The sequence below is a fragment of the Chiloscyllium punctatum genome, chromosome 16 (assembly GCF_047496795.1).
Source record: "Chiloscyllium punctatum isolate Juve2018m chromosome 16, sChiPun1.3, whole genome shotgun sequence".
NCBI classification, from domain to species: Eukaryota; Metazoa; Chordata; class Chondrichthyes; order Orectolobiformes; family Hemiscylliidae; genus Chiloscyllium; species Chiloscyllium punctatum.
In genome coordinates this window covers 3,718,892-3,743,576 of record NC_092754.1, presented here as the reverse complement: position 1 = coordinate 3,743,576, position 24,685 = coordinate 3,718,892, and the positions used below count along the sequence as shown (strand labels likewise).

The following is a 24,685-nucleotide window of genomic DNA, read 5'->3' as shown; positions in this document are numbered from 1 at the left end:
TAAGTGAATGAGAATAAAATATGGGAAAATTTAAGTTTGTGCATTTTGTTAGGAAAAATAAAAGAGCTGAATATTATTTAAATGGGGAAAATACTGTAGGCAGCTGTGACCACTGCGGGATTCAATTTGGGTGTCCTTGTGAATAAATTTCTCAAAGCGGGTCCAGCAGGTATTAGGGGAGGCAAATGGACAATTGATCTTTGATTTCAAAAGGAATGGTGCCTAAAAATAGGGAAGCCTTGCTAAAATGACATAACACATTAGTTAGACTGTACCTAGAACACTGTTAACAGTTTTGGTCCCTTTGGAAAGGTGTGCTGGCATTGGGGACAGTCCAGAGAAAGTTTGTGTTTTGAACTTGGAAATGGAGTGATTTTCTTATGAGGAGGGTTGAATAGATTGAACTTGAATTCACTGATATTTAGGAGAATGAGGTATAACCTAAATGAAGCATATAAGATTTTTGGACAACTTGCTAGGGTAGATGTGAAGAAGTTGTTTCCTCTCCTGGGAGAGTGTAGGACCAGAGAGCACAATCTCAGACTAAGGATGTAGATGAGGAGAAATTTCTTCTCTAAGAGGGTGGTATATTCGAGGCTGAAATTGACAGGACTTTTCAGTCAATAAGAGAATCAAAGTTTTCTGGAGAAAAGGGATGAAAGTGGAGTTGTGGATTATCGGATCAGCCGTGATCTTATTGAATGGTGATGGACTCAATGGACCAAATATTCTATTTCTACATCTTGTGGAACTTGACTGGCTGACTGTGTTTTCAAGGATATGAATGCAGCATTCAGAATCCAGCAAACTGAAAATGTCAGTGAGATAGTATCAAATACTCTGTGATCATAATGCACTGCTGTTTCATTAAATCTTTTTCTGTGGCTTTAGCTGCACGTACAAAATTGGAACAAGCAACCCACAATGGCCAACTCATGTTGTCTGTTCAAGACCAGCATTCCGAACACTGGAAAGTTGGCTGTACTTACCTTTTTGTAAACAAACTGTTTTCCATTATTTAAAATCAAAGATATTTGCTTTAACATTTTGTTAAGCTGAATAAATCTACTTCAGAGCCCAATCTAAACTGTGACGTTCTTCCAAATAAGTCAGGCAATCTACAGTTTTCTTAAAATATAATTAAGAAATCAAATTATGACTTCTAATAACTGAGATTTGGACAAAGAATGCTTTAATTCCTGGTACTGTGGTCTGATAATTTTGCAAAGGTTTGGTTAATATTATCTGTATGTTCATGCATGTGATGTTGAAATTTAATTTTTAGATCTCTGTAGTGCATGATTTGGTATTTATTTTGAGCAGGGACATTGCTAGCACTTGCCATTAGCTGCAGAAGGCACTGAGCCATGTACACTAATTCACTGCATCTGGTTGTGTATTTTCAGTTTGACTAGTTTCCATAAGTGCATTATTTGGTTTTATTACACAAGTCGGCTCATCTTGTCCTGTATGTGCATGTATGTGTAAATAGAATTCTCTGAGGAACGGTGGAGCTTTTTAGTTTCTTGGTTAAATTTGTAACTGACATTCAGATGGACGGATGTTTTAATCAAATGAATGTAAAATACAGATATTCATAGTGAAAACATCATTTGTCATAATTTCTCCAAATAAGAGGTGGTCATGGGCACCTGCATAGACACTAATTGTCTTTATTTGGGGTTTGTTCCTCCTTCCACTTCTAATCGGGGGGTCCCTTCCCACAACTTGATCTCCAGTGCAGTGTTGGCTGCATTGGTACGGCTTCTTGCTTTCATTTGCAATTGGAAAAATTAGTCAATTTTGCTTCCAATTTTGTCCCCTCGCTTTCATATCGTCCAACTCTGACTCCTCTTCTCCCTCCCTTGACTTGTCTGTGTCTGACCATTGACTGACTACTAATATTCATTACAAACCTACGAACTCCTCCAACTATCTTGAATACATGTCTTCAAAATCTACTTCCTGTGAAGACTCCCTTGCATTCTCCAGTTTCACTGTCTCCATTACATCTCTTCTGATGATGCTACCTTCTGTATTAATAGTGGTTTTAATGCGTCTCTTTCTCCTCAACCAATGATCTCCACCTCACATGCGCACACATCCACATTGTGAGAGGTAAACATTTCCCACATTTCTGGCCTTACCCCTTCCTCTCCCCCTCAAAACTGCAGCAGATTGGTTCTCCGACTCCTTGTTTTCCACTGCACCAGCATTCAAAACATCATCTGCTATTTCCACCAATTCCATCATGATGTCCCCACTAAACTTATCTTCTCTTCCCCTGTCAGCATTCTATTGTGACAGGTTCCTCTACAACTAACTGGTTCATTTATCCTTGCATCTGCAACACTTCATCCCCCTCTCTTAGCATCTTCCCATGCAATTACAGGAAGTGTAACATTCTTCCTGTAACCTCCTCCCTCTTTATTGTTGAAGGCTCCAAACATCCCATCCAGGTGAATCAGCGATTTACTGATTTCTTTCAATCTCTGCTCACAGTGCAGTCTCCTCTACACTGAGGAGACTCCAAAACACAGACTGGATGACCACTTTGCAGAACACTGCCACTTAATCCATATGTATTACCTCACCTTCCAGTTATCTTACACTCATGCTCACATTTCTGTCCTGGGCCTGCTGCAGTGTTCCAACCATAATCCCATTTCCTGATTAGGTACTTTACGGTCTTCTGGAGTCTACATTGATCTCAACAACTTCAAGCCAAGAATTCTGTTGTCCATCTTGATGTTTAACCACCTTTACCTTTGGGCGGCACGGTGGCACAGTGGTTAGCACTGCTGCCTCACAGCGCCGGAGACCCGGGTTCAATTCCCGCCTCAGGCGACTGACTGTGTGGAGTTTGCACATTCTCCCCGTGTCTGCGTGGGTTTCCTCCGGGTGCTCCGGTTTCCTCCCACAGTCCAAAGATGTGCAGGTCAGGTGAATTGGCCATGCTAAATTGCCCGTAGTGTTAGGTAAGGGGTAGATGTAGGGGTATGGGTGGGTACGCTTCAGCGGGGCGGTGTGGACTTGTTGGGCCGAAGGGCCTGTTTCCACACTGTAAGTAATCTAATCTAATCTTATCACCATCTCTGCAGACACTGCCGGACCTGATGAGTTTCTCCAGCACTTTTGTTTTTGTTTCAGGTCACCAAGCACTGTATGTTGCTTTTATTTAAATATAAATAGAACAATGATCCAAACTAAATGGACATACTCCATGGGTCTGGCACAAACTTAGATGTTGGTAGTGTCTTAGCAAAAAGTATCTCATCAGAACTGCACATTTAAGTACCTTCATGACACTTTTAAGGATTTGAAGTGAACTTTACAAAGTTCCTAACCTAAATTACACGAAACAAGAAGGCAAGGTGAAGTTGCATACTGTTTTGTTCTGTTACAATGTAGTGAAATTTGTTGGTCTGCCAGTAAGCTGCAGCACTAGGTTGGTTGTAAATACAGAGGTAAAAACAATAACTGCAGCTGCTGGAAACCAAATTCTGGATTAGTGGTGCTGGAAGAGCACAGCAGTTCAGGCAGCATCCAACGAGCAGCGAAATCGACGTTTCGGGCAAAAGCCCTTCATCAGGAATAAAGGCAGTGAGCCTGAAGCGTGGAGAGATAAGCTAGAGGAGGGTGGGGTTTGGGAGAGAGTAGCATAGAGTACAGTGGGTGAGTGGGGGAGGGGATGAAGGTGATAGGTCAGGGAGGGGAGGGTGGAGTGGATAGATGGAAATACACCCTGCTATTCAGTAGATTTAACCTGCTGGGATTCAACGCAGGTATTTTGTGAACAGGTAATGTGGAGTAAGGGTTTTGGGGCTATTGGGAATAAGAGATTTTTTTTTCCCCTCACCAACTGTCCAAATTACCCATGCACTTTTTCTGCTGTAGTACAGTGAGTTTCCAGAATGCATGACCAAAGTTTTGTGGCCGTAGCAAGAAACATAATATAGGCCATCCTGTTGTACAAATCAACTAACTTGGCCTGTCGAACAAAGAGGTTACTTTTAACAACGTGTGTATGAATAAACTTTCTTGCTAACATCCAGTGGAATGCTGTTGATCAGACCTAGGTCTTTATGGATTAAAAATCATCTGTTAGAAATTCTCCTGACGAGCCAAATTATACAATACATTTAATCATCTGAGCAACTTTCTATATAATGTACAATCTTGTATTGTAAAAGGCAGTTTAAAAAAAAAACTTGCTCTTCTAAACAAAATTGGGTCTAGTCTCCCCATTGTAGAAAAAAAGTTGCATTTTCATCTGATATTCCAATGCAGGACGGAAAGAAATGGCACCTTCAGAAACTAAATAAAAGCCAGAGAAACTGTGGATTCTGTAAATCTGAAACCAAAACAGAAGTTGCTGGAAAAGCTCAGCAGCTCTGGCAGCAAATGCGCAGAGAAATCAGAATTAATATTTTGTGTCCGGTGACATGACCTGCTAAGCTTTTCCAGCAACTTCTGTTTTTGTACCTTAGGCAACTAAATTATCTCTTTCTGTGGGGTGTCAACAGTGCCATCTTTCAGATGAGATGTTAAACTAAAAGCCCAACTGACGCCTCAGGACATTCTATGCTACTGTATTAAAGAAGGGCCAGGTAGTAGTTCTTGGTGTCCTGAGCAGTGTTTGTCCATCAATAATCCCACAAAAATACAGATGATCCAGTCAATCACATTCTTGTTTTAGGACCTTTTCTTCAGATAAATTGGCTCCCGTATTTCCTACATTTCCATAAGACATAGGAGTGGAAATAAGGCCATTTGACCCATCCAGTCCACGCCACCGTTCAATCATGGCTGATGGGCATTTCAATGCCACTTACCTGCACACTCCCCATAGCTCTTAAATTCTTAATCTCAGAAGGAATTATCAATCTCTTCCTTAAAGACATTTAATGTCCCGGCCTCCATCTTTTGTCTTGATCGTTTCTTGAACAAAGGGGTTACAACAGCGATTTTCCAATCATCTGGGACTTTCCTTGACTCCAGTGAGTTTTGGAAGATTACAGCCAATGCCTCTGCTATTTCTCAGCCACCACCCTCAGAACTCTGGGATGTAGCCCATTGGGGCCAGAAGATTTAGCAATTTTTAGACCTTTTTGCTTTTCTAGCACTTTCTCATTTGTAATGGCTACCATACTCAACTCTGCCCCCTTGACTCTTCTTAGTTGTTGGGATATTACTCCTGTCTTCCACTGTAAAGACTGATGTAAAATATTAAGTTCTTCAGTTACTTCCTTATTGCCCATCACTAGCCTCCTTGCATCAGTTTGGAGTGGCCCAATTTCTACTTTCAAGTGACTACTTTTCCAGATTTCTATGATGATACAAACTATTTTGTGACACTAAGGCTGTGAAGTTTTTTTTCTTGAATTCAATCTGAGAGAAAGCGTGAAATGAATTTTTTATTGTTTTAGTTCCTGAGAGGGAAGGCTTTCCATGTTAGTTTTTATTCTGTAGATATAAAAAGATCATATTGTAAACTTATTTCTGCCAAACAAAGCTTTCCCACCAATGCCATTCTCAGTTTGCATAAAGATTTTACTAAGAAGTAAGTTGTTAATTTAACCTTTTTAAAATTGACTTGCATTAGTTGATTGTATACTGGTCCATTATCTCTTCAGCTGAATAGTTTGTGTTGGAACAATGGAACTACTTTTAAAAGCCACATTTATATGTTTTACTGACTGAAATTTGTCTTTGAGTAGATATAATTACTATTCCTTTGAGATCATGATGCTTTTATTTTTGCCTATGTCCCCTTCTGTAGACAGGTATTTGACTGCAGGTCACATTACAGTAAAACCCTACACTGTCCTCATCTGACATCAAGCTAACTTGCATTTCCTATGGTATTCAGTTCAAGATGATGGCTGATTTACCCGTGCCTAGAAGTGCAGAGGCAAACTATTGCTTTTCTTGTGAATTTAGCACCGATCAGGGTTCTTTCCTGACTGAGGTATTTGTTGGATAAACTCTGAGCCATTTGTCTGACGTGAGAACAGCTCCTTGTGAATTAACCTAATTCTGATTGTCCCTTGAATGTACTGTAGTTTGCATTCGGTAATCTGGTAAGAGTCAGATCTTTGATTGCATGTCTGCAAAAGAATAAAGTCTAAGCTGTCAATGAATTCAGTTGCCTGTTTTGATAGAAATTCTACCTTGGCAGATGTGTTCTTCAGACTCCCCTTTAGATATTCCATACGTTGTAATAGTCATAATGGGCACAATTTCAGCCTAACTTGCTGGGCAGAAAACTAAGTATTGGTGCCACCCTGCAGTTATGCATACCAGCAGTCTGTTGGCTAGATGCAAAACTAATGTGCAACCTGATCCTGTAGATTTCTTAGCCTGTGAGTTAAGTTAAAAATAATCTCAAATAGTTCTGTTGTAATTTAATATTTGAATGTACATGTGTGATAAACAAACCAGAATCTACAAATAATGACACTGATTTTGAATTTGCCCATTAGTTTTAATTGTAAATTAATGTTGTATCAATGTAAAATATGAAAGTGTTTATTTTGCTAGCAAGTGTATGGGGAGACCTTAGGATGTAAACTGTGAATATGATTGAAGAGTTCATGACTTAAACAGACCCTTTGATGGAACTCATCCATGCCCAGCAGATATCTTTAATTTAGCTAGTCCCATTTAACAGCATTTAACCCATATCCTGCTAAACCCTTCCTATTTATGTATCCATCCAGATGCCTTTAAATGTTGTAATTGCTATTATTTACTTATTTCTGCCAAACGAAGCTTTCCCAGCAATGGCATTCTCAGTTTGCATAAAAACTTTGCTAAGAAGTAAAATTTGTTAACCTTTTTTAAAATTGACTTTCACCAGTCGAAAGTATACAGGTCCTTTATCTCTTTACAGCTGAATAGTTTGTGTCAAAACAGTGGAACCTCTTTTAAAAACCACCTTTTGTAGGTTTTACTGACTGAATGCCAGCCTCCATCACGTCCTCTGGCAGCTCATTCCAAACACACACCACCCTCTGCATGAAAACAGTGTCCCTCAGATCCCTTTTTAAAATTTTCCCCTCTCGCTTTACACCAATGTCCTCTAGTTTTGGACTCTCCTACTCTGGTTTAAAAAAAAAACATTAGTTATTCAATCTATTCATGCCCCTAATGATTTTCTCAAACTCTAAGAATAGTCCTTAACCTCTGACGCTCCAGGGAAAACAGCCTCAGCCTATTCAGTCTCTTCCTATAGCTCAAACCCTGCAAACCCAGTAACATCCTTGGAAATCTTTTCCGAACCATTTCAAGTTTAACAGCATGTTTCCTATATCAGGGAAACCAGAACTGAATGCAATATTCTAAAAGTGGGCTAACCACTGTCTTGAAGAGCTACAACATGACCTCCCAACTCCTCTACTCAATGCACTGATCAATGAAAGCAAGTGTGCCACATTCTGCCTTTACCATCCTGTCTACCTGCTACTCCAGTTTCAAGGAACTATGCACCTGTATCCCTAGGTTTCTTTGCTTGGCAACACTCTCACCATGGTCCTTCCATTTAAGTGTATAAGTCCTGCCCTGGTTTGCCTTTCCAAAATGCAGCACCTCAGTGCTGTGCCACAAGGATCGGTGCAGGTGCCTCTACTTTTTTGTCATTTACATAAATTATTTGGATGCGCGCATAAGAGGTACAGTTAGTAAGTTTGCAGGTGACACCAAAATTGGAGGTGTAGAGGGTTACTGCAGATTACAACAAGATCTTCACCAGATGAGCCAATGGGCTGAGAAGTGGCAGATGGAGTTTAATTCAGATAAATGAGAGATGCTGCATTTTGGAAAGCAAATCTTAGCAGGATTTGTACACTTAATAGTAAGGTCCTAGGGAGTGTTGCTGAACAAAGAGATCTTGGAGTGTAGGTTCATAGCTCCTTGAAAGTGGAGTCGTAGGTAGATAGGATAGTGAAGAAGGCGTTTGGTACACTTTCCTTTATTGGTCAGAGTATTGAGTACAGGAGTTGGGAGGTCGTGTTGCAGCTGTTCAGCACATTGGTTAGGCCACTATTGGAATATTGCGTGCATTTCTGGTCTCCTTCCTGTCGGAACGATGTTGTGAAACTTGAAAGGGTTCAGAAAAGATTTACAAGGATGTTGCCAGGGTTGGAGGATCTGAGCTATAGGGAGAGGCTGAACAGACTGGGACTGTTTTTCCTGGAGTGTCGGAGGCTGAGGGGTGACCTTATAGAGGTTTACAAAATTGAGGGGCATGGATAGGATAAATAGGCAAAGTCTTTTCCCTGGGGTTGGGGAGTCCAGAACTAGAGGGCATAGATTTAGGGTGAGAGGGGAAAGATATAAAAGAAACCTACGGGGCAACGTTTTCATGCAGAGGGTGGTATGGGTATGGGTGGGGCTGCCAGAAGAAGTGGTGGAGGCTGGTACAATTGCAACATTTGAGAGATATTTGGATGGGTATATGAATAGGAAGGGTTTGGAGGGATATGTGCTGGGTGCTGGCAAGTGGGACTAGATTGGGTTGGGATATCTGGTCTATGTGGACGGGTTAGACCGAAGGGTCTGTTTCCATGCTGTACATCTCTGACACTCTGACCTTACGTTTATCTAAATTAAACTAACTGCCACTCCCTGATCAAGGTCCTGTGGTACCCTGAGATATTCCTCTTCACTATCCACTACCTCACCTATTTTGGTATCATGTGGAAATTTACTAAGCATACCTCCTATATTCACATCCATACATGGTTGTGCCTGTTATGACATGGATAGTGACAGCCTCTCTATCACTGGATTTGCAACATAGTGAAATGAAAATGTTCAGTGACTCTCAATATTGCTCAGTTGTTCCTAACCAGACTTTACAAATAACAGATTGTGGACTCAAAGTTTACAACTTGAACAGAATTTAACAATTTATTATTAAAAAGGTAATTTTAGCACACAAATAAACTAAAAGGCAATCTAACTAATATCTACGATTTAAGCCCAAATTTCTTTGATCATATGCTCCCACTCTCACTGGCAGACAAACCAGTATAAGTAAGGCATAAATTAAGAAAGAATAAAAGAATTGTAATTTGTCAGTTTGGGAACTGTTTCAGTAATGAAACTAGCCTTGTCAAAATTCCAGGATGATGGGTTGTATGACAGCAACTTGGACTGTATATAACTTGTTTGAATTCCAAGTTCACTGGTCAATGCAAACAGCTTCCAAAGACCTTCAGAGACTTTTATTTATTTCTTATGAACTGGTATTCTCTTCTCGATTTTCAACAAGTCAATAGCAGGTTAATAACTAGAGAGTGCAAAACCAAAAAGCAACGCCATCTAGAAGCTTCCAGAACAAAATCTGGAAGCCTGCTGCTCAAAATCCACACTGAACCAGTTCACTCTGTTTTCTAACATTTGCTGTAGTTTGCTGTTCAGCACCCATTCTCCCTTGACTAACAGATTCAGCATCCAATTAGCTGCTATCCCTCAGCATAGCAATAGCTTAGGGCTGAAACACCCGCACTATCCATACAGCAGTAATTAACCTACATTGTCTTTCCAGAACAGTTCCCTGCAGCAAACATCTTTATCTTGTTCAATCATTTTTTCATAAATGAGCTGCTGTATAAAGTACAGTTCTCAACTGCAACTTTCAGTTCCAAACCAAAAATGAGAAAAATAGTGATGGTCTCAATGACTGGAAACGTGATGCCCACTGTATTGAGTAAGGAAATAAAAATACATGCCCACATTGAATGCCCACATGGGCATTGAAACATTCAATAAGGGGCTGAATGTCTGTTGGCAGCCCCTTTGCTTATAAGATTTAAACCCGACTGGCTGCACTTGCATGGGAGCAGGCATCAACCAGGAATGTATTCAATTTACCTGAATGTGGACCTTGGCTTAGTGGTTCGTCTGAGCCCAAAATGAAGGAATTTGTATCTGCTGCCTCCACCCCCTCCTACCTATTTCCTTCTTTATTTGCAGCCCCGATCCCTGACTCTGCAGCCAAGCTGTGGAGTAATCCCTGCGTACTGCTGTGATCTGGTCGTATCTTGGTCTCCTGTTCCTATTTGTCAGGTGACCGCGTTACCTTGAGGTTTGAACCCTGTCATCCTGGGTACCTCATTATTTAGCCATGGAGAAAACACTCATGAGCTCACACGTTTCTGGATCAATATTTCACAATTGAATTATGAAACTACTTTCATACAGTTACACTTGGTATCTAAATATTCATGATATATGAAAGGTAGTTAGGTTTCTGATTGATGTCAGGCTTTTGGATTGTTTTGAGTTAATGCATTCTTTTTCTACTTCTGTTAATGGGTAACATACCTAACTTTAAATAATTACAACAAATCTATCCAAATGTTATTGTTTTTAAGGCAGTAATGCCATGTTTGGATAGCAGAATTCAGTAACACAAGAACATCTTTTTAGAGTCATAGAGATGTACAGCATGGAAACAGACCCTTCGGTCCAACTCATCCATGCCAACCAGATATCCCAACCCAATCTAGTCCCACCTGCCAGCATCTGCCCCATATCCCTGCAAACCCTTCCTATTCATATACCCATCCAAATGCCTCTTAAATGTTGCAATTGTACCAGCCTCCACCACATCCTCTGGCAGCTCATTCCATACACGTACCACCCTCTGCGTGAAGAGGTTGCCCCTTAGGTCTCTTTTATATCTTTCCCCTCTCACCCTAAACCTATGCCCTCTAGTTCTGGACTCCCTGACCCCAGGGAAAAGACTTTGCCTATTTATCCTATCCATGCCCCTCAGGATTTTGTAAACCTCAATAAGATCACCCCTCTTCTTCCGACGCTCCAGGGAGAACAGTCCCAGCCTGTTCAGCTTCTCCCTGTAGCTCAGATCCTCCAACCCTGACAATAACCTTGTAAATCTTTTCTGAACCCTTTTCGCAACATCTTTCCAATAGGAAGGAGATCAGAATTGCATGCAATATTCCAACAATGGCCTAAACAATGTCATGTACAGCCCCAACATGACCTCCCAACTCCTGTCCTCAATACTCTGACCAATAAAGGAAAGCATACCAAACTCCTTCACTATCCTATCTACCTGCGACTCCATTTTCCAGAAGCTATGAACCTGCACTCCAAGGTCTTTGTTCAGCAACCCTCCCTAGGACTTTACCATTAAGTGTATAAATCCTGCTAAGATTTGCTTTCCCAAAATGCAGCACCTCGCATTTATCTGAATTAAACTCCATTGGCCCATCTGGTCAAGATCCTGTTGTAATCTGAGGTAACCCTCTTTGCTGTCCACTACACCTCCAATTTTGGTGTCATCTGCAAACTTACTAACTGTACCTCTTATACTCTCATCCAAATCATTTATGTAAATGACAAAACGTTGAGGACCCAGCACCGATCCTTGTGGCACTCCACTGTTCAGAGGCCTCCAGTCTGAAAAACAACCCTCCACCACCACCCTCTGTCTTCTACTTTTGAGCCAGTTCTAGTGTTGGGGCATTCAAAACTAGAGGGATTGTGTACAAGGTGAGGAGAGAGATTGAAAAGGGACCTGAGGGGCAGCTTTTCCACACAATTGTACTACCAGAGGTAATGGTAGATGCAGGTACATTTATAGCATTTAAAAGACAATTGGTCAGGTACATGAATAGGTAAGGTTTAGAGAGGATTAGGCCAAACACAGGCAAATGGGACTAATTTAGTTTGGTAGGGGTGGATGAATTGGACTGAAGAGTCTGTTTCCATGCTGTATGACTCTGACTCTATAACAAAATATTGGTATCCAACAATGCAGAATGGTATTGATATGATCACATCCAGTTTAGTTTCAAAAATGAATCAAGTCTGTATAGTGGGATGGTCTTTGATTTTCAATCTATGACTCAGCCTATTGTGTGCAGTGTTGCCTATTGAGCCACATCTCTTCCTGGAGGTCCCACTGGATTGAACATTCCCTGCTATTTCCCTTGACCTATGTTTGAGTTCATATTGGAGCTTGCTTATATTAGAGCTCACAGTGGAAATATATACCTTCCAAAGTTTAAATAATCTGAATGGCCTCTAGATTCCTGTATCAAGTTTCCATAAAAATAACTTGCCCGTGTCAAAGAGAGATGAAGTTGCAAAATGCTTATGTCATTCTGGGATCTGCTGTATAATTGACCACAAACCTATCATTGCATGAATGTTAATTCCACCAAAAGAAATACAATTTTCAACTTTGCCTATTTCCCTGTCCTCTGCATGCTTGTGCATACTGGGTTTTGGCCTCTAGTTACTGTTGAGTCGCTGCCCAAAAATGATAGTTTGAGCTATTTGAAGCAGGCGGGCAGATTTAACTACTTGTAATTTTTTTGTATCTACTGTACAACAGTAGAGCAGCTAGCTAAAAGAAGAAAAATGTTGCATTTGGGTCTGTGCATCCCCATTTTGAGGGCATCCAGTAGGTCTTTTATAACCATGGATTGCAGATGTGTAAGTCCTTGTGCAATGACAAACAAACTAGATGCCATTATTGAAATCATGTTTGGGATCACTAGTGAGAAGTCTGATTGCAGTTGTGGAAGCTCTGTCCAGCTGTCTCTTCAGACAACATGGTTTTGTGCCACTTTGCTGCTTTCAAACTGGTCTAAAACTCTACATCTGAATTGTATTTGGAATTGTTGCATCTCAAACCTGCAATTCTGGATGAAGCATTGCACACTGCTGGTTACACAGGAATAGAGTCTCACAGAGCTGTGTAGCACAGAAACAGACCCTTCAGTCAAACTCATCAATGTTGACCAGATATCCTAGGTAAATCTAGTCCCATTTGCGAGCATTTGGGCTATATCCCTCTAAACCCATCCATATGCCTTTTTAAATGTTGCAATTGTACCAGCCTCCTCCACTTCTTCTGGAAGCTCATTTCATACATGCACTACCCTCTACATGAAAAAGTTGCCCCTTAGGTCCCTTTTATATCTTTCTCCTTTCACCTCAAACCAATGCCCTCTAGTTTTGGTCTCTCCCACCCTAGGGAAAAGACCTTGACTATTTATCCTATCCATCCATGCCCCTCATGATTTTATAAACCCGTATAACATCACCCCTCGGATTCCGATGCTCCAGGGAAAATAGCCCCAGCCTATTCAGCCTCTCCATATAGCTGAAACCCTCCAATCCTGGCAACATTCTTGTAACTCTTCTCTAAACCCTTTCAAATTTCACAACATCCTTCCTATGGTAGGGAGACCAGAATTGCACCCAGTATTCTAAAAGTGGCCTAAGTAATGTCCTGTACAGCCGCAATTCCTATACTCCATGACTGACCAATAAATGCAAGCATACCAAATGTCGCCTTCACTGTTCTATCTAACTGGGTCTCCACTTTTAAGGAGCTATAAACCTGCAATCCAAGGTCTCCGTTCAGCAACACGTCCCAGGACCTTACTATTAAGTGTATAAATACTGCCCTGTTTTGTGTACATTTGGTTTCCCCAGTCTGTGGGGATGTTTCGAACAGATGTTTCCCTAAAGGGAGTGGCTGTAGATGTGGGCTTAGGATCACCCAGTTCCTGTTGTTTTCAGTGTATTGAGCTTTGGAGCTCAGTTACTTATACCCTTTGCACTTGCTGTGACAATACACTCCAAGGGAGATAGAGTGAAAATACTTTGAACTGACAAATTACTTTCTAAATACAGTACGTCCCTGTTTTAATTTGTTCTGCTTTAATATCAACCAGTTAATGGGACCCGTATTCCTGATGAGTGTAGGGAGTTTTGGTTTAAAGTCACTTCTTGCTGGGAGTGCTGACGTGTGTCAATATGACCTTATGGATGCCTTAATGGAGTTGCCTCCACCATTCCCTCATTCTCCATCTTGTTGCTAACCTTCTGACCTAGGGCCTCTGGATCTCTGACCTCTATGTTGCTTCTCCAGCTAACAGCTCACCTTCCACAAAGCAAAGCTACTCTTTTTGCTTCAGTGCTCATCTCCAGAGCCCTCCACTTGCACTGTGACTTTGGAAGGGGAAACCAGTGAGCAGAAGAGACTGGGAGCTGATGGTTCTATAGTCTGTTTAATTTTTGGCGCAGATGCAAGTGGGATTAAAGTGTTGTAAGATAGATTGTAGATCGTGTGGAGGTTATTGCACAGCTTTGCCTGGCCCCAGTCCAGATTTTGAAGGTATCTGTTTTACTTCTCCCATTGAATATGTTTGCGGTTGCATCATCATGAAGTAATCCCACACACAAATCTCCTAACCTCTGCAATCCTGTCACATTCAGTCCTGTATGATCATGGACAATTAAACCTCTCATTGGAGGAAGAGGTCCACACATATCTCTCCCACTAACCCCCCCCCCCCCCCCCCCCCCCCCCCAAACGATGGAAGAGACCAATGTATCAGCGTGCAAGCATTTCTAGCAAACTTCAACCAGAAGAGCCAAATGGGTGATCCAGCTCAGCTTTCTCCAGTACAAGTCTTCAGCCAATTTGATTCACTGCATGTGATATCAAGCAACCGTTAGAGGCCAAAGCTATGGGCCTTGACAATATTGTAGCAATAGTATTGAAGATATGTGTTCCAGAACTTGCTACTTCCCTAGCCAAGTTCTTCCAGTGTAGTTACAACACTGACATCTACCTGACAATATGGAAAATTGCCCATTATCTCCTGTACACACAAAGTAGGGCAAGTCCAATCTGGTCAGTTCCTGCCCCTCTCGATCATCAGTGAAATGATGGAAGGGGTCATCAACAGTTCTATCAAGCAGCAAGGTAAAAACAATAACTGCAGATGCTGGAAACCAGATTCTGGATTAGTGATGCTGGAAGAGCACAGCAGTTCAGGCAGCATCCAAAGAGCAGCGAAATCGACGTTTCGGGCAAAAGCCCTTCATCAGGAATATCAAGCAGCACCTGATCAGCAATAACCTGCTCCGTGACGTGCAGTTTGGGTTCTGGCAGGGCCACTCAGCTCCTGACCTCACTACAGTCTTGGATCAAACATGGACAAAAGAGCTGAATTCAAGGGTGGAGGGAAGAATGACAGTCCTTGACATCATAGCCACTGTAAGCTCAGTGTTATGCTTGTGAACTGAATAAGGGTGGTTCGCAAAGTATCCACCTGCTTTGAGTTTGGTTTCCCCAATGGGGAGGTGATTGCATTGTAAGCAGCAAATATTAGAGGAAATACATGTAAATCACTGCTTTACCTGGAAGGCGGGTTTGGGGTTTAAATGATGAGAGAGAAAGTAAAAGGACAGCTGTTACCTTTCCAGCAAGCACAGGATATATGTGGTGAGAAGGGGAGTGGGATGTTAGTTCTGAAGACTGGTTCTTTTGTCATTTCTCCCTCTTGCCTTCCCATCTGAGCACAGACTTCAGTTTCCACCTACTTCTTGCTCTCTCATTTCCTAATTTTGATGAAAGATTATTGACCTGAAATGTGAATGCACTCTGCCTGACCTGCTGAGTGTTTCTAACATTTTCTTTTTTTTTTCCTTCAGATTTCAGATTCTGCATATTCTGCTTAACAGTTCTTGCAACGATAGGATTACTTCTTGTTTTGAATGAACTGGGGATGTAACAATGTTAACAGGTTGAGGGTTTAATAGATAGATTTTCAAAAGATGTTTGAGATTTTTGTCTTTTCATTTTAGGTGTGCGTCATCCAAACATAATCTGTGACTGCTGCAAGAAACATGGGATCATGGGGATGCGATGGAAATGTCAAGTCTGTTTTGATTATGACCTGTGCACACAATGTTACATGATCAACAAGCATGACCTTACTCATCCATTTGAGCGCTATGAGACAGCACATTCTCAAGCGTAAGTAACTACTTTATCTCAATTCCTCTTTACTTGAATGACAGTACCACAAATACAAATTCTTTTCGTTGTTTCATGGGATGTGATATTACTGGCAAGACTGAAATTTATTTTGCATCTTTGTATTGTACAAAGCTAAAGGTGGTTAGTGCATTTGCTCCAATATCGCAGTTGTCTTGAATTTACAGATGTTGTAATGTGTCATGTAGGGACTGCAGACCAGTTTTCTTGTCTGCCCCATGTTAAAATTGAGATGAGTCACAGATGTACAGCATGGAAACAGACCCTTTGGTCCATCTCTTCCATGTTGAGGTGGTATCCTAAATTAATATAGTCCCATTTGCCAGCACTTGGCCCATATCCCCCCTCTGAGCCCTCCCTATTTGCATACCCATCCAGATGCCCTTTAAATGTTGTAATTGTAGCAGACGACATCACTTCCTCTAGTAACTCATTCCATACATGAACCACCCTCTGCTTGAAAAAAATACCCCTTGTGTCCTTTTTAAATCTTTTCCCTGTCAGCTTAAACCTATGCTTCTAGTTTTGGACTCCCCTACTTTTGGGAATGTACCTTGGATGTTCACCCTATCCATGTCCTCATCATTTTATAGACCTTTATAAGGTCATCCCTCAGCCTCCATTGCTCTAGGGGCAAAAAACCCCAGACTATTCAGCCTCTCCATATAGCTCAAACCCTCCAACCCTAGCGGCATCTTTGTAAATCTTTTCTGAACCCATTCAAGTTTCACAACATCCTTCCTATAGGAGGGAGACCAGAATTGAATGCTGTTTTCCAAGAATAACCTTACCAACGTCCTGTACAGTTGCAACACAACCTCTCAGCTCCTATACTCAATGCCCTGACCGATAAAGGACTCAGTTGCTTTGTCAATGGCCTTGCATCCATCAAAAATGAGGTCAGCCATTTCTTGCTTTCAGTATCACGTTTGCTGAGAAGAGAATTTAGGAAATGGCTCCTGCACATTCTTGTTGATGAGTGCTTGCTTACATTAACCAGGAGGACTTCTAGTCTGTCAGGGTCCAGGAGGGTTTCCTATTCTTGATCCCTATCCTGTTGCCTGTTGTAAAGTATGTTTGTCCCGTCATCATTAAATCTACTTCCACAGCAAGCTTACATTCTCAGATGAATGGTAGCAATTTGATTTTTCAAAGGGTGAATGTTCTGAGCATAACACTGATCTTAAGGATGGAAAGAGAAAGAGAATTTCTTTTTTCATTTACCTTTGCGAATAAATATCCATAAAATAAAGAATAGCAGCTACCTGACAATAGTTATTAGCTTATATCCTAATGAAGGGAAAAAGTGAGGACTGCAGATGCTGGAGGCCAGAGTTGAAAAATGTAGTGCTGGAAAACACAGCAGGTCAGGCAGCATCTGAGGAGCAGGAAAATCGACATTTCGGGCATAAGCCATTCTTCAGGAATTCCTGAAAAAGGGTTTATGCCCAAAACGTCGATTCTCCTGCTCCTCGGATGCTGCCTGGCCTGCTGTGTTTTCTAGCACCACATTTTTCAACTCTATATCCTAATGAAGTAAAGTTTGAATGATCTGTTACTGTCATTTAAAGTCTGAAAGCTGACGTAGTTCTCTTGCAATACTCAACTTGAGTTTTAGTTTGTATTACAGTATTTGGTTACTGTTCCATCCAGATCTAAGAGTTATTTAACTTCATCTGTTCCCTCCAACTCCTGATGTATCCAACTTTTCCTTTCTATGCTGCATGTAGATATTGTAAGTGGCTGAATTGTTGCACCTGCATTTGCAGAGAATTCTGTTTGACCCTTCACTGTTCTCAATATCAACAATTTCTAATCAGCCATGTCAACTGTCTGACAATTCTTTGTTTGAATCTCTCCAATCAATGATTAATCATTTGGTACAGAAATTGAGTATTGCTGAAAAAGAGACACTCTTGGAGCTTTTGCTATGTGTTTAGGACACATTTAAGAATTTAAAAGCAAGCAGCAACTTGTACTGCATGAGAAAAGGAGTGCTGATGACTGACAGGTTAGTTCTAATTGATTGAGAAGTTGCATGGTAGATGCATGATAGGCTGTTAAATAACCCCCATGTTTTTGATTAGTCTTAAGATGTGCAATGCCTGGGCATATTCCTGTTGCTTGCAGAAGACAGGGCTTTGTATATGGATATCAATTGACAGACCCACTGGATTGAGGAGGATGTCTATTAGGTTGGATGACTGAGGAGTCCCATTTTGAATTCTCAAGTTTCTCCCTGAGGGAAAACATGGGCACTGGAACTTGCAGCCCCAGGTTAGCTTTCTTCTCCTTCCTGGTCTGCTGCTGTTCCACTTCCCAGTTGAGTCACTGAGTCTCAATATACCTTATAACTCAATGGATCCGGGGGTATTATGCCAAGTAGTTGACCGCTTTCAGCTCCCAGTGGTAATACAGACATGGCTTCATGGAGGACACCCACATTAATCTGGTGGTCCTTTAGTTTGATCCCCAGGATTCAACATAGGCATTGCTACTAGAAACTGTTGTGGGTCTTACTGTGGTGTTAGTAGATGATCAAGTTTTGCTGCAGCCGAGGTTGGTCAACTCAAAGCTTTATAGTTTAGAACCTTTGTTAATTTTCCATAAGTCCCTGTTGTCAAAGGTATGTTGTTGCAACCTGAAGAATGTAGCACTGGTGCAGCTGACCCGGTGCTGGACTACTTCAGTAATAGAGCTGGCTGTCATGGTATTGTTGAAATTGAGTATTGCTGAAAAAAAGAGAGACACCGTTGGAGTTTTTGCTATGCGTTTAGGACAGATTCAAGAATTTAAAAGCAAGCAGCAACTTGTACTGCATGAGAAAAGGAGTGCTGATGACTGACAAGTTAGTTCTAATTGATTGAGAAGTTTAGATTAGATTACATTACATTACAGTGTGGGAACAGGCCCTTCAGCCCAACAAGTCCACACCGACCCGCCGAAGCGTAACCCACCCATACCCCTATATTTACCCCTTACCTAACACTACGGGCAATTTAGCATGGCCAATTCACCTGACCTGCACATCTTTGGACTGTGGGAAGAAACCGGAGCACCCGGAGGAAACCCACGCAGACACGGGGAGAATGTGCAAACTCCACACAGTCAGTCGCCTGAGGCGGGAATTGAACCCGGGTCTCCGGCGCTGTGAGGCAGCAGTGCTAACCACTGTGCCACCGTGCATGGTAGATGCATGATGGGCTGTTAAATAACCCCCGTGTTTTTGATTATTCTTAAGATCTGCAATGCAAGACTGCATTTACTCCAAACCCATCTCATCTACATTGCACATTTTAAAAATAAATATAGTCATCAATGTTTTGATGTATTCCTTTTGCCTGGAGAGGGCAGATCCCTTTGTATAAATTTATTTGACACACAGCAAGTGTGAGTGAGTTAATCTAATATTAAGATACACAGTCAGGATTTACGTGTTGCCCCTCTTTTTGTGTACTCTCAATTTTATGTTTTCAAGAATAGACTAGACAAACTAACCTCTTTACAGTCTTTTCTAAATTGCAGCAACATCTTTTTACAAAAGTTCTCCTGACAAATCTGATCATCATCATCATTTAAAAATGCTATTAATCAGGCCTAATAGTTAATTTGGGTCTCCAGTAAAACATTAAATGATGAAACACTATGTGAACATCATAAATGACTGTCATTTTGGTATATCGGACTTAAGGATTACATGTCTAAGATGGTAGTGCTGTAAGATTAAACTTGTGGGTCTGAAAGCTAAATGAAAAGTCAAGATGTTTCAAATTCCAGTAGGTTAATCTAACCCAGATAAGTGTCATCAGCTTTCACATTTCAACATGCTTTTGTTCCAAAATGTAACCAAGCATTCTGATGTGAAGACAATTTCAGCATAATGTTTGTACCGCTTTTGAAATTATTGTATTTTGTGCAGTAACCTTCCTGCTAATTAAGCCTGCAAATCAGAAATGCCAGCGACAGATTTTAGTTTGCTTAGTGACCATCTTTTATTAAAAGTTAAATCTTCATTAAAGGATAAATACTGCAAAAGGAGCAAAGATCATATTAGAGTGTATGCTTCATGAAGAACTATTAGCTACACTTGTGAACCTGAAAGCTGACTTGTGCAAGGGCTTCTCATTGAATAAGGAGTTATTTTGAGAACTGAACATTAATGAAACGGTCTGGTAAAAACCATTGAACCATGATGTCCTAGTCTGCATTCTTTTCTTGGTTAGTACTGAGTCAAATATAAATTGGGAATAGTTTTTGGGCGCTAAGTTTGACTGCATTGCCTTTGGCAATGGCTCAGCTCTTTACCCTCTGCTTGTAAGTGCATGAAATTGGGTAAGAGCAGGCTTACAGTGCAAATCATAGGATGATTGCAGCACTGGAAAAAGCAATTGAGCGCATCTTGTCCACAGCTTTAAAGTCTTGCTTTGAGAGTTCATCCATGAATTTTACCCCAGAAACAGTGAAAATAGAAATTAAGTATAGAGAACATGGTCCTTCCTTCAGTAAAATTTAAGGACCTTTTGATAATTTGTGCTACCATACTCAAATGTTGCTGCTACTGATCCTAGCACTTACCTCTAGTGCAAGAGTTGTATCTGTATTATTCTCAGTGAGTAAATGGGCTAGATAGATAGGAGGATCTCAGTTTTAATCTTAGTCTATGCTGAGTTAGTAAATCTTAATGCTGTGTTATGTTGATTATAATTGACCTAGGTATGGAGTAGAGAAATCTGTTACATCTGTGCATGTTTGTTGGTGTCAAATAAGGCCAGCTTTGCCTGTGTGATGTCATCAAATTGTTGCTACATTGTTTTATAGCTCAATTACATATGGTTTAATATTGGAATGCTGTAGATGTTTCTAAGCAATCTATTCAATGGTGTTATTACATGCTTCGAGATCAGGTGGGACTTGAACCCACGCCTTCTGACTCAGAAATGGAAATAGTACCACTGTGCTAAGAGCCCTGCTGTTAGATTATTGTACAGTTGAAGCCTCTGTGCTTGAAGCATATACTAGTTCGACCGATCAGGTGGTTAGACGAAATACATTTGTTCTAGATAATTGTGATAGTGTAATAGATGTATGTGACTTGAAATTGCCTATTTCCCAATATTGAATTTTTTAAAAATTTAGAAATAATTTGAAAATTTCTAATGCTACATTATTTCAAAGCAGAAGATTCTGAGCAAACTGCAGCTCCATTTTCTGTTGTTGCATGTGTAGATGAACATTTTTCAGACACCCAATATTGTTCTTAACTATGTAGCTGACTTGGAGAATTAGTGTCTGTGTAACTAGTAACCCTAATACATCTATTTTGAACCTAGCCAAGATCAACATCTTACATATAGAAAATAATGGTCTTTTATCATAATGATCAAAAGCTATGCATTCAAAAATTGTTTTAATACTTGTGTTTATAATGTTTCCCAACAATATGCTACCTTTCACCTCGAAGGACTGCATCTCTGTCTACTATCAATACAACTTTCTGTTGGAGTATGTTGAGTTCTGCTTCTGCTGAATATCCTTTCCAGATTGTGGGTTCCAGGATTTTTTTGTTCTCCCACCTGAACAAGCTGGAGTGGGGTTTCAGCATGGTCTTGGCCTGAGCGTAACTCTCTCTTAGGTTGGAGTCAGTTGCGTGTGTATGGCTGGTTCCCAGAGCTATCGGCTCATCATAGCACCAGGAATGGAAGGGGAATTTTTAAAGGGTGCAAAGTCCACACCTGCCACAAAGCCAAATGTTTTCATGGATCCGGCAGATCTGTCCTTTAAATGAAATCGAGCAGTTAGATATAATAGAAGAGGGACAGGTAACACCTTGTTATTATTTCCTACGACAACAACTTCTCAATGTTTTGTTCACACTTACCATGCATTTAGTTAATAAATTTTGAGGCAGATAGCCAATCAGTTGCTGTCCAAAGCCTTGTGTCCTCCCATCATTCAGAAATGGAAGCAGCTATAAGTTGATAATGCCTTTGCTTGCACAGCTGAAACTGAAACTCTGGAGGACGAGCATAGTGGACAGGGATTTAGTAGTTGACCATTTTGTCTTTGAACAATCAAAGTTGAACTCCTCAGACAACCTTATACATGTAATTGGCTCATGCCAAGACTGTGGTGAAATTCAACCCTCTTTCCCCACCCTCTGAAAATTACAAATTCCTAAAAGTAAATGCCAGATCACAGTTTCATGCCAGTAGCTGAGTTCATGTGCATGTGGAAAATTGGGATTAACCTTGAATAAACTGAATGGCAGTCTCCAGTGCAATTGCCAAGTTGGCATCATATTGACTCTATTGGGATTGTAGGGGCATTATGTGCGCTGGTAGATATCAGAGCCACATTAACTGGAAGCTGGGTAGTGATGTTCCCTGCCTTAAATTCTACTTTGGAGCAGTCATAAAATAAACTCTTAAGTAAAAAAATTAATGGTGCTGCATTTTTGGCCAATGTTTCTTATAAAGGTTATTTGGCAAATGACGGGACATATTTTAATACCTGTGTCTTTAAAGGCCTTTATAACTGAATATTTAGAAATAATCATTAAAAAGAATTAAAGCTATTTATTAAAAGGGTTTGGGCTGCATTTGGAACCGCTCATCCACTGTGAAAAGGGGTCGGAGGCTGTCCGTGTCAGATATGAACTGCACGTGCTTGTTTATCGTCTGTTCGAGGTGATCGGAGCTATTTTATCCTGGAGATGGTGGAAAAGCTTGTTATGTCTGTCAAGACTGCAGTTAATCGCACTTTTGCAGACCGGCTGTTTTTCTGTCATTGAGAAGGAAGAAAATAAACTCTGGAACTGGCAATTCTGGTAGCCAGATGAAATTGAGATAAAATGTAGAGGGGAATGATGTATTAATGTTACTTTGACACAGTATTCTGAAGGATTTGGTATTGGCCATTTTCACTGCGTTAACATGGAGAGCCAAGCTTTTGCTATATGCAGATATTATGTTAATGATCGAGGAGGCTTTGCACTGTTTATGCACACTGAAGAAATTAACTTGATTCCTATTCTCTGTATGATATATTCCATACTTAAAAGGAGATAAACAGGAGTCTTCAATTAATTTGTGATTATAGGTACACAGGGTGAAGTATGTTTGTTTATTTTCCCCTATGCATTTAGCTTTGCATGCCCCAACATTTTAGCACAGTGAATGGTCTTTTCGGATTGATTTTACTAATTGGGCATTAATGAATATTTACGTTTTTAGTATTCATTTTGGGATTAGAGCTGAATGAATAGGTCTCGCAAAAATGTGTGGTTTTGGATCAAGGCAGTTTTAAAATGTCAGACTGTTGGAACTGTTGATTCATGGTCATTTCTGTGGTTGTTTGTGTGTTGGCCTTAACTGGGTAGCACAGCTACCTCTGAATCAGAAGGTTCAGAGTTCAAATCCCACTCCAACACTTAAGCACAAAAACCAAAGCTGACATTACTGTGGATGAGCTGTACTGTCAGAAGTGCCATCTCGTGCTGAGATGTTCTACCAAGGCTTTATCTGTTTGTTCTAGTAGATATGAAAGATCCTATGGCAGTATTCAAAGAAAGGGTGGGGGGGAGGAATGTAGGGGATGGAGGGGAATGTTATTGCCAGCATTTTCGCCAATATTAATCCCTCCATCAGCATATCTCAATGATAGTTTGTCTAGCTGTTGTCATTTATGGGATTTTGCTGAGCACAAATTAACTGATGTACTTCCTGCATTATGATAGCAACTGCACTTTAAAAGTACTTCATTAGGTGTAAAATATTTGAAGATGGCTGGTAGTTTTGAAAGGCACTAAATAAATGCAAGCCTTTCTTTATTTTCTTTGGTTTTTGCTGCACTTTGTGACTAGACAGGGCTGTTGGCAAGTGGAGGAAGTAAAAAAACCCACCAGGGTAGTAGGAGGCTGCAGAGCTAGGACAGTGAACATAATTAGTGCACAATCTCAGCATTCTATTAGTTTATCATTCATTCTAGCTGTTCATCACCTGAGTTATATAAACATTTTCTGTTTTAATTTTGGTGCCCCCTGCACTATTTTGTGCTAAAATGGGAACCAACCTCGAAATTTTAGCAAATAAATACTAAATATCTGCATTTGTTTTTCTGTGGATGTGGGAAGAGTTTTTGATAAAAATCTTCACTAATTTATAATTTTAGTTACTTCAGAAATGTGGTCTTTAGCAGTTTTATTTTCTCTTTAGCATTTACTTTCACTTTTTTGTTTCACTGACCGTTATTGCAAACTGAATTAATGATAAGTGTGGTAAAGAAGTATGAAGGCATTAAACAATGTGCACACCCACAGATTAACATAGCTGATATAAATTCTACAGGCTCATCATTTGGGAGCAAAGTGTCATTTGCACAGAAGGCATTTGTTTCAAATATAAAAACCCTATGTTTTTTTTCTTTAGCTATTTCTCAATTCTCTCTTTTGCATGATGCATCTTCACTTGAGAGGAAGTATTATCAGAACTGAATAATAGTTTTATTTCTTGAACATCTTTAGCCCATCTGTGATGTTACTTGCTGGAGCTCTGTCAAATGGCAGGAGTTGGAGTGGAAGAATGTAATTAGAAAGCACATTGGCTGAGAAGCTTACCAAGTTGCTACGTGCAATGGTGGTTGAGTCTCTGATGTACTCCCTTCTTCTGAGACTTGAACCACAAGATAAAGACCATGAAGGGTTTACTACTTTTATCTGTTTCAACTCCTGTCATTGTGTATGAGGGAGATCTGTATGACTTAGAAAATGAGTAACTTTCATGTAATAATTCCATGAAGGTCTCTGAATACCTCCAGAGATGTGCATTGAATTTAAATCACAGCAACAGT

At 40.5% G+C, this 24,685-nt stretch overlaps 1 protein-coding gene across 8 annotated transcripts in view; it reads left to right on the top strand.

Annotated features, from left to right (window-relative positions):
- Window positions 1-24,685, top strand: part of mib2 (MIB E3 ubiquitin protein ligase 2) — a 229,932-nt gene that overhangs the window by 79,761 nt on the left and 125,486 nt on the right. For all 8 annotated transcript variants that reach the window (XM_072586015.1, XM_072586016.1, XM_072586021.1 and 5 more), the window contains one exon: window positions 15,646-15,817. In XM_072586015.1, the coding sequence (XP_072442116.1) occupies window positions 15,646-15,817 (172 nt within the window). The remainder of the gene's footprint in view (window positions 1-15,645; window positions 15,818-24,685) is intronic.